The sequence below is a fragment of the Paroedura picta genome, chromosome 11, assembly GCF_049243985.1.
Source record: "Paroedura picta isolate Pp20150507F chromosome 11, Ppicta_v3.0, whole genome shotgun sequence".
NCBI lineage: Eukaryota > Metazoa > Chordata > Lepidosauria > Squamata > Gekkonidae > Paroedura > Paroedura picta.
In genome coordinates, this window is record NC_135379.1 from 3,834,146 (window position 1) to 3,848,328 (window position 14,183).

The 14,183-nt window shown below is 49.1% G+C and overlaps 1 protein-coding gene across 2 annotated transcripts in view; it reads left to right on the forward strand.

The window, feature by feature from the left end:
• The window catches only part of VILL (villin like), a 36,821-nt gene that overhangs the window by 10,179 nt on the left and 12,459 nt on the right, over positions 1–14,183 (forward strand). For both annotated transcript variants that reach the window (XM_077303065.1, XM_077303067.1), the window contains exons 2-10: positions 1,193–1,281; positions 7,146–7,220; positions 9,080–9,276; positions 10,375–10,483; positions 10,847–10,957; positions 11,949–12,148; positions 12,742–12,820; positions 12,984–13,082; positions 13,845–13,998. In XM_077303065.1, coding sequence (XP_077159180.1) covers positions 1,207–1,281; positions 7,146–7,220; positions 9,080–9,276; positions 10,375–10,483; positions 10,847–10,957; positions 11,949–12,148; positions 12,742–12,820; positions 12,984–13,082; positions 13,845–13,998 — 1,099 coding nt within the window. In that variant the 5' untranslated portion in view covers positions 1,193–1,206. The remainder of the gene's footprint in view (positions 1–1,192; positions 1,282–7,145; positions 7,221–9,079; positions 9,277–10,374; positions 10,484–10,846; positions 10,958–11,948; positions 12,149–12,741; positions 12,821–12,983; positions 13,083–13,844; positions 13,999–14,183) is intronic.

The window sequence follows — 14,183 nt, forward strand, 5'->3', positions numbered from 1 at the left end:
TTGCCCTGTGGGTGAATATCCCAGGGGTATCTGAATGGCCACAGGCACAAAAAGTCCATAGCTAAATGATTCTATGATTCTAAATCCTGACAAGCAAGGTTGCCAACTCCAGTTTGGGAGGGGGGGAGCCATTTGCTCTGGAGGAACTGGGGTTGCTAGCTCTGAGTTGATAAATACTTGGAGATTTGGGGGACGGTGCCTGAGGAGGCCAGGATTTAGGGAGGGTATAATGCCATACACCTCCACCCTACAAAGCAGCCATTTTCTCTAGAGAAACTGATTTTGGCCACTTGAAGATCCATTATAATAGCATATCTCCAGGTGCCCCCTGAAGGTTGGCAATCCAATGAAGCCAGTCTGCTTTTTGGAGACTGGCTATGATTCTAGGAAATCTCCAGGCACCACCAGGAATCTGGCAACCTCAACAGCACTTGCGGGTCATTCAGAGTGCTTTTCTGTATACAACCTGGTCGTCTTTACGACAGCACGGCAAGGTAGGCCCGGATTGAAAGTGGCAGCTGACGTGTTTAGAGATAGGGTGACCCAGGCTCAGTTCTCTACTCTACCAGATATTTGTACATTGAAATATGACCACACTGGTCATCCTGGGCTGCTATACCAAGCAAGAGTATTGTTTCTGTCATACTCATAAGACAAAGAACCAAAATTGGCTTGGGGCAAAGCAAGTTTAATCTGCTGTGTTGTCAGAGTAAACTGTACATAAGAACATCAGAAGAGCTCTGCTAGATCGGACCAGTGAGAGTCCATCTAGTCGAGCATCGTGTCTCACACAGAGGCCAGCCCATTCCTCTGGAGGGCAAACAAGAGGTCAGAGAGGCCGAGGCCTTCATAAGAGCATCAGAAGAGCCCTGCTGGATCAGACCAGTGGTCCACCTAGTCCAGCATCCTATCTCACATAGTGGCCAACCAGTTCCTATGGAGGGCCAACAACAGAGCACAAAGGCCAGTTACAATCCCTGGAGATCTCTAGATCCTCCCCCTGGAGGTTGGCAACACGGTTTGGCACTGCAACCAATGAGTAATTCTGTTATCTTCTTCATTCCTGAAATGCTTCCACTGCATAAAATGAAACAAAATTTTACAAGATTGTTGTTAATGCATCAAAACAATCTTTCCCATAATTTCACACGTATCCTTAATTCTTTCCTTGTCTTGCCTCCCCCCGCCCCAGCTCAACCCGTAAGAATGACTGACGCAGAAGCCGATATCGGCCTCCCAACCATTGAAAGAAAACCGGGTCTGCAGATATGGACCATAGAGGTAAGCGTTTTTGGTGGCCCCTGCAAAATGGTTGTTCCTTTTAGTTTAACTGGGTCTTCCAAACGAGTTGGAAGGTACCGCTGGGGTCATCTAGTCCAACCCCCTGCAGAATGCAGGGAATTCAAAACTACTCTCCCACCACAGTTGGCCATCCCTGCAATACAGGATTCAGCATATAATTTGTTGCCCTTGACAACTTGGCCACCCATAACTGGATGTCAAATATACAATAATGTCTACAGCAGTGGTAGTCAACCTGTGGCCCTCCAGATGTTCATGGACTACAATTCCCATGAGCCCCTGCCAGCAACACTAGCAGGGGTTCATGGGAATTGGGAATTGTAGTCATGGGAATTGTAGTCCATCAACAACTGGAGGACCACAGGTTGAATACCCCTGGTCTACAGGACATATCCACTGCAGGTGTGAGGGCAAACTTCCCCACAAAAAACAAGAACTTCGTAATGCATAGATCAGGAGTAGTCAACCTGTAGTCCTCCAGTTGTTCATGGACTACATGGACTACAATTCCCATGAGCCCCTGCCAGCAAAATCTGGAGGACCGCAGGTTGACTACCCCTGGCATAGATGGAGCCCTAAACTTGCCTAACTTACCTTGCTAACTTACCTGTTGCTGTTGGCAGAGTTTAAATATGCAAAATAGTGCAAAGTACCTAACTGCTTAAAAGAATACGATGGTTTTATGGTGAAGTGAAACAACTTTGTGTAGGAAGGGAGAGAAGAGTGTTTCCTAGCAGTGTCACTAGCTCACTGCTGTCTGCTGTCATTCTTCTGTTCTGGAGGCAAGCAGGGAGGAAGTATGCTCAGAGGAGCAGGAAGTCTCCAAGTGAACCAATCAGGACACAGAGGAAACAATCTGAAAAACATCAAAAAGTTCCTGTTCCAAATATGCTAAATACACATCTCCTCCCATGCCCCCTGCAGGACATCCCCCGTATTCTGTTCCATCAGGCACACTACAGATCTTGCCTTTTTCTACAGTGGTGAGGGCCCAATGGGAAAGTGAGGTGCGTGTGGGACATGAAGAAAGGGCAGGAAATGAAAATGCTCAGACTAGATAGATTCCACAGTGCCCCATGCAACGCAACGTCTTCCAACGCAACGCAGGTTTCAGCGTAAAACTTGCTGCCTTTAAAAACCTGGCCACCCCTAACTGGAAGAAGCCTTATCCAGGCTTCGGAAATATGTGCGCATACCGGTCTGTCTGCCTTTCGCTCCTCCCAGGTGCGTGTTCACCGTTTTGGGGGATGGGCAGTTTACACGCATTGTTAGGCAGAAAGCAGAAATTAGCCCTTTCCATCCCCCTGTGCTCCAGGCCTTCCCTGGCTCTATTGTGTCTATCCGAGAAGTGGTTTGGTGGTCTGCAGTAAATCCGCCAGAGCTGTGCCCTGTAGTAGCACACTAAAGAGGAAAAGGTTTTCGGGGCCTGAACATTCAGGAATCAAAGCTGAGCTTAAAAGCTGATACCCCCCCCCCAAAGCGTGTTCATCTCTAAGATGTCACTGGCCTAGGCTTGCCACGTCAATCTGGTGGGGGATGGGGAGCACTTTCTGGGAGCTTCCCAACATGCTGATGTCACCCGGAAGAGACGCTGGCATGACACTCTGGCTTTTGGGCAAAACTCTATGGTAGAACTTGCTTCAAACCATGGAGTTTTGTCCAAAACCTAGAGTGTCCACCCCCCCCCCCCCCGCCGAAATGACATGCTGACATCACTTTCAGGTGACGTCAGCATGTTAAGAAGCAATATTCTTTCGGAGCTGATCTGATCTTTATATTCTAGAGATGAGCAGTGATAGTAGAGACGATTTTAGAGGTTTGCAGGCTAAGGCTGGGGTGGAGTAGTGCAGGTGTGTCCCACCTGGGCTGTGGGCTCTGGCCGGCAACTGTTTTTACTTTTTGGTACAGACAGACAGACCAGCAAGGGTCCTGCAAGTCTGGAAAGTGCAGGAAGATATAAATAAGGAATATTTGGACCCTATAGCTGTAAATGGTGAACAAGCAACTGGCTGGGGAGACATAGGTGTTGAAGTGACTTTGTTCAAGCCTGGCCTGATAAATAAAAATCAGTATTTAACAGGCAGAATTTTAAGTGGAGTTAGTTTGGGAGTTTGCATACAAAGGGTTTACAGGAAAGTAGATAGACAGTGAGACTAGGTTTTCCAGTTTTATTATCAATGATCATTTGGCCTTGCAGACAACAGCAGGGACTGCAGTTGCCAACAGTAAGCCTCAGGCTTCAGAAGGGCAGGCATCACCAGCCAAGCAACAGACTGTGCTAGCTGAGCCCGTGAAATCAAGATTTGGGAGTGGGGCTTCAAAAGGGTACAATGCCTCAGAGTCCACCCTCCAAGGCAGCCATTTCGGCCTGGGGAGCTGATCTTTATAGTCTGGAGATGAGCAGCAATTTCAGGAGATCTCCAGGCCCTACATGGAGGTTGGCGACCCTTGGGCTAGAAATATTCCTTGAGGTTTGGAAGTGGGGCCTCAAAAGTGTATAAGGCATCAGCAGCTGCCCAACCAGCCACATAGGTCAATAAAACATTGCAGAGAGGAGGTAACGTTGCCAGATAAGGGTAGGTTCATGGTCTGTGATTCCACACTTCCTAGGTGTGCTTGAACCTGCCTTGTGTCAGGACTGCTGTGCACAGAGAGAGCTCCTCTTAGGGTTGCCAGCTTCCAAGTGAGGCACTAAACTCACACCAAACTATGAGCTAACACCTGTTGCATTACAGCATGAAACGGGCTTTACTACTAGTACTATATAATAATAACGAGAGACAAATCCCATTGTACCCAGGAATACAATGGGTGCTAGCACATACTGTGCTGTACTGTGACCTTCCTGGAGGGTGGGAAGCTGAGGATGGGGCAACTTACCAGCAGCAGGGCCTTTAAGACAGCACCTCTTCCACCGGCAAGCAACAGGAAGAGAAAAAGGAAGACAGATAAGCCCCATGATTGGCCCTAATTGGAAGAGTGCTCTCTCCCTATTGGTACCATACCACCAGGAGGGCCAATCAGGTAGGCAGTGTGTTGTCTGCACACAATTAGAGTTGATTGGCCCTCATTGGGTCAGCGTTCTTTCTCTATTCTCTCTCCCTATCTGCATGCAATTTGAACTGATTGGCCCTTATTGGGACAGTGCTCTCTCTCCCTATTGGCAGCACACCCCCAGGGAGGGCCAATCGGGCAGGGAGTGAGTTATCAACTTGAGCTGTATTACATTTAGTAATAAAGCCGAACAAAGTTTGAGTCACGGGGCACCTTTAAGACCAACCCAATTCTATTCCAATCTGTGTTGAAAAGTTTTATTCTGACAAAGTGGGCCTGCACATGAAAGTTCATACCTTGAATAAAACCCCGCAGGATTCAAACTTTGTTCTGTGGGACCGAGAGAAAGCACCCATGGAGGAGAATCTTATTAAAACTTAATGAGTGCTTCTTACCATCCGAAATGTAACATAGACTTTGAACTCCCAGGAATTTAAAAAATGCAGCTCCCCTTGTCCGGCAATAGATGGACAAGTCACCTGCTGGATCAGACTAGCAATCCCTCCAGTCCAGTATCCTGTGGGCAGCTCTGGAGGGTGAATAATCAGGGCAGGGAGTCCCAGGCCTTCTGCTGCTCTTGTCTCCTGGAGCCTGACAGTCAGAAATTTGCACAGGAGTGGTTTAAGGATTTGCGGGGGCCCAGTAATGTATAATTTTAGTGGGAGCATGCCAGATTGGCTGTGCAGGGACCCCCACAGTGGGAGGGGCGTCACTCTGAGTGTCCTTAAAGAGGGAAAAGGGGAGAGGACAGAGGCTATGGCCCTGATCCATGGGGGGGAGGGCATTGTGTGGGGCCCCTGGAAGCATGGAGCCCATAGCATGCGCTACCTCTGGATAAACCGGCCCTGGGTTTGCAGTCTCTGTAACCCGAGGTTTGCTTCAGTCCCCATGGCTAGCAGCCACTGACAGACCTCTCTTCCACAAATCTAAGCATTCCCCCCCCCCATTGGTTCTGGCCCCGTAGTGCTTGGGTGCAATTCCTGCATGCGAATCCCTTTAGTTTATTTCGCCCCTTCCTAGGTGGGTTTCTTTTGAGACCACTTTGATGATTTTCCATAAGCCGATTTTGAGTCCTTTCTCCTCGGTTGTTGAGCTGTCGGTTTTCTTTGTCGCACCCAAATCCAGCTCAGTTTTAAGTGACTGGACTCTCCTGGTTAAATTCCTCCATCAAGGGACACCAGCCTCCAGGTGGGACCTGAAGATCCCGCAGAATTACAGCTCCTCTCCAGACTGCAGAGATCAGTTCCCCTGGAGAAAATTGATGCTGGGGGGGGGGGGGGGGCTTCGTAGCATTAAGGACTCTCCTCGTCCCAAGTCCTGCCAACCCCCAAAATCTCCTGGTATGAAGCTGGCAACCCTACCCCTTAAGCCTCCTCTGGTGGCCAAGGAAGACCCACCTGCCCAATATGGCTTCCCCGTTGCATTATGAACTTGGCATTTCTTCGGATGAGCATCTAGCTGCTAGAAATGTTCTTAAAACATTACAGCTTCAGACATCACCAGCCTAGGGCTTTTTTCTTATCTGTCACAAACAGAAATCCCTTAATTTTTAAGCGATAGATTTATGGCTGCGGTTCTGCTACAGTTGCATTCAGATGTTGCCGTTTCATGCGCAATTGAGTCTGATGCTTGTCTCCATTCCTGCCTCTGAGCAAGATCCCTGGGAGTGATCCCAGCCTCTCCCATAGCGCCCAGCTGCTGGGAAGGCCTACTCAGCCTCTTGGCTGCTTGCTATTGGTTGGCTGCAAGGAACGTCAAGGGGGAGAAGATTGCTGAGGCATGGCAAAGCCCCTCTACTGACCCTTGCCTAAAGAGAGGCGCAATAAAACCGGAGTCCAGGAGCACCTTTAAGACCAACAAAGATTTATTTAAGGCGCGAGCTTTCGAGTGCAAGCACTCTTCCTCGGACGATAAACTTGTCTTCCTTGCAGCTCACGCCTTGAATAAATCTTTGTTGGTCTTAAAGGTGCTCCTGGACTCTAATTTTATTGGGCTACTTCAGACCAACACAGTGACCCACTTGAGTCTAAAGAGAGACAGTCTTCCTTCTGTGAAGACAGATTCACGCTGGTCACCAGGCTGGTCTGAAGCAGAAGAGCAAATGTTGAGCCCAAGGGCACCCTGAAGAGCCACAAACTTCCCTTCCAGTCGTGAGCTTTCATGCACATGTGTCTGATGAAGCATGCACGCGCATGAATGCATGTATCCCTCGAATTAAACTTTGCTGGTCTTAGGGAATCCCAGAAAGAGTTGGATGGGGCGCATCATCATATACAATGCCAGGCACAGAGTTCCATCAAAGCAGCCTACAAAATCCTGGCGAATCACCAATGAACAGTGTCTGGCTTGATAACCCCCAAGTTTTGCAGACCAGTCTTAGCTGGAAGAGAGATTCAGGGTGTCCCTGTGTTGGCCTGAAGCAGCAGGACAAGGTTGGAGACCAGGAGCCCCTTGAAGACCAACAAAGTTGTGTTTAAGGTATATATGCATTCGTGTGCATGCACTGTGAAACTGAACATCCTCAACCGTTACCTATAGGTAGAGAGAATGCGGGGTGGGGGGCGTAATTGGCAGGGGGGGCTGGCTGGCATGAAGAATGTCTCTTTACCTGTATGTAACGGTTGAGGATATTTTGCTTCGTTGTACCTGACCAAGTATGCTCATACCTTGAATACAACTTTGCCGGACTCAAAGGTGTCCCTGGACTCCCACTCTGCCTACCTGGGCGGTGACTCTCCTGTTCTGGCAACCCTTTCTACCCGATCTTTTCTACGTCTCCTTTTTTTCAGAAAATGAAGATGGTGCCCATTCCTGAAAAGGCCTATGGGAGTTTTTTCGAAGGGGACTGCTATATCATCTTACACGTAAGTAGCTCTGGTGACCACACACCCTACAGTGGTTGGAACGCATCATCGCCAGGTCTGGACTAGATAGAGAGATTAGTTCATCCGAAGAATGGGTTTTGTTTCAGTTTGGGGTGTGTTTTGATGTTTTGACGGAATCACACACAATTTACAAAGCCAATCAGAAGAAGTAGAAGAAGAGAGGCTGAGAGAACTGCTCAGTCAGAACAGCACTATCAGGGCTGTGACTAGCCCATGGTCACCCAGCTGCCTGCAGGTGGAGGAACACAGACTCAAACCCGGCTCGCCAGATTAAAAGCTGCCACTCTTAACCACTACACCACACTGGCTCAAACTGACTGTTGTGAATTCATCAACAGTTGACCTAAATAGATTGTCCTTGATAAAAGCATCAAGAAGAGCCCTGCTGGATCAGACCAGGGAGAGTCCATCCGATCCAGCATCCTGCCTCTTCCAAGGGCCAGCCAGTTTCTCTGGAGGGCCAACAAGCCCTCCCAGTCATCCCCTATTTGTTTTAAAACACAGGCGCCTATGCTCAGAAGAGCCTGCGTTAGATTATTTTCTTCCGTTTTTCCTAGTATCCGACTTGCTGGACTTGGGTATCAATTTCAGCCACGCAACGATAGCAAATGAAAACCAGTGAAGCTTTCCCTAACTTGCCAAACGGTCCCAGAGAAAGCTCTGCCTGTTGAACACCTGTCTGTGCAACTGTTCGATACACATCAGCCCTGCCCTGCCTGGGAAAAAATAAATAAATATGGTATCCCTGCATGTTCCTGATACTGCGTTGGTGTCTGGCTTCTGCAGGTCCCCCCGGAAAACTGGCTTTGTTTAGCTAGGCCTCAAGGCCCCGGGGATCTGGAACGTCACTCCTCTACTCAACCCCCCCCCCCTTCTCGCCCTCAGGGATGAAATGGCTCTTTTCCCATAGTAATCGCCATGGTAACCTAGCCACAGAACCCTTTTATGAATGTTTACTTTGCAGGTTGGTTAGAAGGTGTTAGAAAAATAGCCTCTGTGTAGGCCCAAGCATGCATTGTTTTTTGTGGTGCCCAACTCTGCCCTGTGGTGATCTGGATGGTGTCCTCACGAAAGAAGGGCAATGTGGGTGCTTCCTGTCACAAATCGTGGTCCTCTGGTTGAAGGACGTGGACCTCCAGGTGGCCTCTCACCCTGTGGCACCATGGGTGTTGAAGGAAAAGGCGGCCTTTAACCTGGAGAGCCAGGTTTAATTCCCCACTCTTCCCCATGCAACCAGCTGGATGACCTTGGGCTAGTCACAGTCCTGTTAGAGCAGTTCTGTCAGAGCTCTCCCGGCTACCTCACAGGGTGTCTGTTGTGGGGAGAGGAAGGGAAAGGTGTTTGTGAGCCACTTTGAGTAGTGAAAAACAGGGTACTAAAACCAGCTGTTGTTGTTGTTGTTGTTGTTGTTGTTATTCCATCACTCCCCCCTTTTTATAGTGGGAGGGTTGATATTTCAAATTCTGGTACAAATTTAGTTGTTATTTTGGACATGGAGGCCAGGATTTCACCACCATCGTAGGCCCAACCATAGGCCGGGTGGAACAGCTCTGTTTTGAAGGCCCTGCAGAGCTGTCCAAGGTGCCACATGGCCCTCATCTCACTAGAGAGAGCGTCCCACCAAGGTGGGGCCAGAGCCAAAAAGCCCCTGGCCCCAGTTTGACATCTTTGGGACTGGGGATCTTGAACCAATTTGGCTGTCCACATTGTTATTTGGTTTGTGGGACATATGGGAATTGGCGACCCCGGCTGACGGTAGCCATGTTCCCAACCTAGTGAGTGCAGAAACACATTTGTCCTGGAGCCTTTTTCATTTCCCGCTGTTGTTTTCTTCTCAGAACACCAAAACGCCGTCTGGATTTGCCACCGACCTCCACTTCTGGATCGGGCGTGAGTCGTCGCAAGACGAGCAAGGGGCCGCCGCTTTCTACGTGACTCAGCTGGACGACACGCTGGGCGGCAACCCTGTGCAGCACCGGGAAGCCCAAGGACACGAGTCGGCCGCCTTCAAGAGCTATTTCAAGAAAGGCATCATGTGAGCGTGAAGGAAACGGAAGGAAGGGGAGCAAGAGGAAAGGGAGAGATGGAGGGCTGTCACGGGGCTGGTATCGGAGAAGGGCTGTTGGTCTCGTTCTGGCCCATTTCCCTGCTCTCAGTTCCTTTGCACTTGTCCTGATACACTTTCAGAAGTGTGTGTGTGTGTGTGTGTGTAGTGCTGTGAAATCACTTACAGAGTCCCTATGAATTAGATAACAAAATTTGATTCCAGCGGCACCTTTATGACCAACAAAGATTTATTCAAGGCGTGAGCTTTTGAGTGTAGGCACTCTTTCTTGCACTTGAAAGCTCACGCCTTGAATAAATCTTTGTTGGTCTTAAAGGTGCCACTGGACTCAAATTCTGTTGTGCTGTTTCAGACCAACACGGCTATCCACTTGGATTTATCAATCAGGATGCCAGCCTCCAGGTGGGGCCTGGGGATCCCCTGGAATGACAGCTCCTCTCCAGACTGCAGAGATCAGTTCCCCTGGAGGAAAGGGCTGCTTGGGAAAACAGCATCATGCTCCATATCACTATACTCTACTGAGGTCGTTCCTTGCCACAAATCCCGCCCACTCCCAGCTCCACACCAGATATTTCCCAATCTAGAGCCCTGCCTACAAATGAATGACCTTCAGAACATCCTCTTGTTAATGACCTTGTCCAGATCTTGCAAAATTAAGGTTGTGGCTTCCTTGACTGAGACCCATCTCAGGTTGAATCTCCCTCTTTGCTGTCACCTTTCACTTTTCTGAGCCTGGTTGTCTTTTCCTGTGACTCTGGTCTACTCCGTTTAGTCATTCGAGCTTCTGTGGAGAGTTCAGGCTTGATTTGATCTAGGGCCCACTGATTTCTCTTTTTGGCAGTCCACAGCAATGGTAAAACTCTCTTCGAAGACCACATTGCAAAGGAATCAAGTTTCTCCAAAAGTACACAAATATTAATGAGGACTAGAAACCTGTTTTGTCTTCATTTGGGATTTGGGGGCCAGCTGATCCTTAACAAGGCTCAAATCTGTAGAACCTGGACTGCCCTTCCTCTCTACAGCTGCGATCTGTTTAAAACATGGCTGCCGTCTCTGTCTTCTAAACAGCTACAAGAAGGGAGGCATCGCATCCGGATTCAAGCACGTGGAAACCAACGTGTACAACATCAAGCGCCTCCTTCACGTCAAGGGGAAGAAGCACGTGTCGGCTACAGAAGTAAGGAGGGCAAGAGTGTATCCTGCTGGATTACTGGAGAATTAAAATTCACGTGGTTCAGTAGGGTTCACTGGTGCATGAAGACGTTGGGGTGTGCTCTCCAGGGCCACCAGAGCATGAACGATGCTCAAGCAGGCACATCTTTTCTTTGGGTGGTTCCAAGCAGCTGCAGGCATGGTATCCATGTGCCCTTCTCTTTTGCCACTTGCTCTGGTGTGGGGGCAAATTGAGGCTCGATCTCTCTGGTGGGTAGATGGGGCTTGAGATTAGCAAGGTGGGCCTTGGTGCATACATGCATATCTCTGCATGCCCTGGTGTGTCTCTCTCTCTTCCTGTTATGATGGATGCCTTCTTCCCAAACAGGTCGATCTTTCCTGGGACAGCTTCAATAAAGGGGATGTTTTCCTGTTGGACCTTGGAAAAGTGCTGATCCAGTGGAATGGACCCTCATGCAACATAGCAGAGAAATCCAGGGTGAGTCTTGGAAACACGGGCAGGGTTTCGAGATGCAAATGACAGAGCACCAAGCAGTTTAGGGAATAAAATCGAGAAAGGCGAGAGAAAAGTCGCAATAATCTAATTGGTTCTGTTCTCTTCATTCAGCCTGCTCTAGAGGCAAGCAGGGAGGAAGGGTGCTCGAAGGAGCAGGAAGTCTCCATGTGAGCCAATCAGGACACAGAGGAGAATATTTGAAAATCATCAGGAAGTTCCTAAATCTGACTATGCTAATTACATATCTCCTCTGGTGCCCCCTGTGGGACATTAATCATATTCTGTCCAAGATCATGCACACTCATGATCTTGCATATTCCAACAGAAAAATCTGGGGTACTATTTTGAATGCAGCTTTTGAGTACGAAAATGCAAAATGGCAGTTGCAGGTTGTTGTTGGATTGGCCATCTCTGCAATTCCGGTGGGTCAGGAGGGGTAAAGCTGGCTAAGCTAGAGTTCCAAGGGATTATGGAAGCCGACATCCAGCTGATTGCAGTCTTGGTCAACCAATGCTCATCTCATCAGTGGGAGGGGTGAAACTGGAGGCAGGAAGAAAAATTAAAACGAAAGCAGGGCCTCATGTATTGATAGAAAGTTCCTACCACAGACTTCTTGGAAACTCCTAAAGCGCCCCTTGTCACTTGCACATTGCTCCAGAAATCATCAGAAACTCTATGGTAATCTTACCGTATAGGTGGTTCCTAGAGTGACGCTTGTCGCTTCCATGTAGATCTAGACCTCGCCAGGAACTCTATGGTAACTAAGAGCCTTCTGTGAGTGTATGAGGCCTTATTTTCCAATATTTTTCATGGAACGCTGCCCCCTCCTGTTACTCTGCCTCTGATCAGCAGCCACCACCTGGCAGCCCTATGTGAATCAACCCTGGGCCAAGACCTGAGTCTTTCTACTGCTGGGGTTGGCTGTATGGCTGCACAGCCACATCACCTTTCTTTCTCTCTCTCCACCCCCCAGGGCATGGGCTTGGCACGGAGCATCCGGGACGGTGAGAGAGGTGGGCGTGCTCAGATCGGCATCATCGACAGCGAGAAGGACTCCCCCGACCTGATGCAGATTATGAAAGCGGCCCTAGGGGAGAGGCGCGGAGAGCTCAGGGAACCCACCCCGGACACGAAGGCCGATGAGCTTCAGAAAGCTAACGTCCGACTCTACCAGTAGGTCTCTCCCCCGCAGGATTTGGGATGTTGGAAAGGAACTTCTTCCTGGATCGAAAAGGCTCTAGGGGAGAGAGCAGGGCTGCCAGGCCGTAGCTGCCAGCCCCTGGAAGGAATTGGGTGACGGGGCCCGATGGGTCGGTATTGTGCCAGCATGCTGAGGTTATTTCCAGTCAAAACGGAGGTGATATCTTTAGACGAGGCTTTCTCAACCAGGGTTTCGTGACACCCTGGGCTTTCTTGGCATTTCAGGCAGAACCTTTGTTTAACAATAAAATCAGAGTCCAGAAGCGCCTTTAAGACCAACAGAGTTTTATTCAAGGCGTGAGCTTTTGAGTGCATGCACTCTTTCTTGCACTCGAAAGCTCACACCTTGAATAAATCTTTGTTGGTCTTAAAGGTGCTCCTGGACTCTGATTTTATTGTGCTGCTTCAGACCAACACGGCTACTCATTGGAATCTTTGCTTAACAGAATGCCTTTTAATCTGCACGGCCAATCAGAAGCCTGGTGGGGCATTTGCCCCTCCCACTTTTCCCAAGCATCTGGTGGCACCGGGGAAAGTTTTCACTTTGCTCTTTTGCCTCTCCATAGCGTTTATGAAAACGGCAAGGATCTGGTGGTTCAGGAAATTGCGACGCGGCCCCTTACGCAAGACCTCCTGCGCCACGAGGTGAGCTATAGAACATGCATAACCTGTGGGAGATCGCATTATGCACTTTGTGGTACCTAGTGGTCATCAGTTTAGCTCCATACAACCGTGTCTGCTGATGTGTCTAGGATACACTCAAAGCGACGGGTTCAAATCCTTGATTTCCTCTTTTTCTTTCGGACAGGATTGTCACATTCTCGACCAGGGGGGCTTTAAGATTTATGTCTGGCGAGGAAAAGAGTCCAGCCAGGAGGAGAAAAAGGCTGCCTTCAGCCGAGCCGTGGTAAGTTTGCCCGGGAATGCCACGTCCCTATCTTTGCTTAAAGGGGGTAGCCGCGTTGGTCAGGGGCTGCAAAATGAACTTCGGCCAACCAAGTTTTATTCCAGGTGTAAGCTTTCATGTGCACACCCCCTTCCTCAGATAGAATGAAATGGGAATTAGCAGTCTGCATAGGGAGAGCCATAAATCAGCAGGCAGTGAAATGGAGATATTTAACCGGTTTAGCCGTGCACGTGAAAGCTTACGCCCGAAATAAAACTTTGTTGCATTGAAACTTCAGTCGTTGGACTGAAACTTTGTTCTATTTCTGTATCTTTGTTGCTGGTCAAATGCCAGCAACTTCTCCCAAAAAAGAAAAAGGAGCACACGGTGAAAAATATATGAGAGGGAAAAAACCTGCGTAAGGTCAGGGACGATTCTGAGCCACATCTTCTTGCTCTATTGTAGTGTTTCTTATGCTCTTATGTTCTCTGAGCCACAAGATATAGATGGAACAGTCTGCCTGGGGCAGGGATGCTCTGTCTTCTTGGTGCTTGGGGGGCAGCAGTGGGAGGGTTCTGGAGTTCTGGCCCTGCTGGTGGACCTCTGGATGGCCCCTGGGTTTTGGCCACTGTGTGGCACAGAGGGTTGGACTGGAGGAGCCATGGGCCTGATCTAACATGGCTACTCCTATGTTCTTATGTTTTTACATAACCACAGGGCCTGCTCTGTGGCTACGAAATTCCCCTTGCTAGAGACACTTACATACCTTTGGGATTCTTCCAGGGTTTCATCCAAGCCAAGGGATATCCGACGACAACGAATGTAGAAGTTGTAAACGATGGAGCGGAATCGGCTATGTTTAAGCAGCTCTTCAAAAAGTGGGCCGAGAAAGAGGAGACTCAAGGACTTGGGAAGACACACTCAGTTGGCAAGATCGGTGAGGCAGAAACACCCAAATCAGCTTTGGTTCATTTGAGAACAAGAAGAGCTGGGGGAGGGGGGGTGTTGTACACCTTTCACTACCCAAAGGAGTCCCAAACATCTTTCCCTTCCTCTCCCCAAAACAGACACCCTGTGAGGCAGGTGGGGCTCAGAGAGCTCTAAGAGAACTGCTCTGCAAGA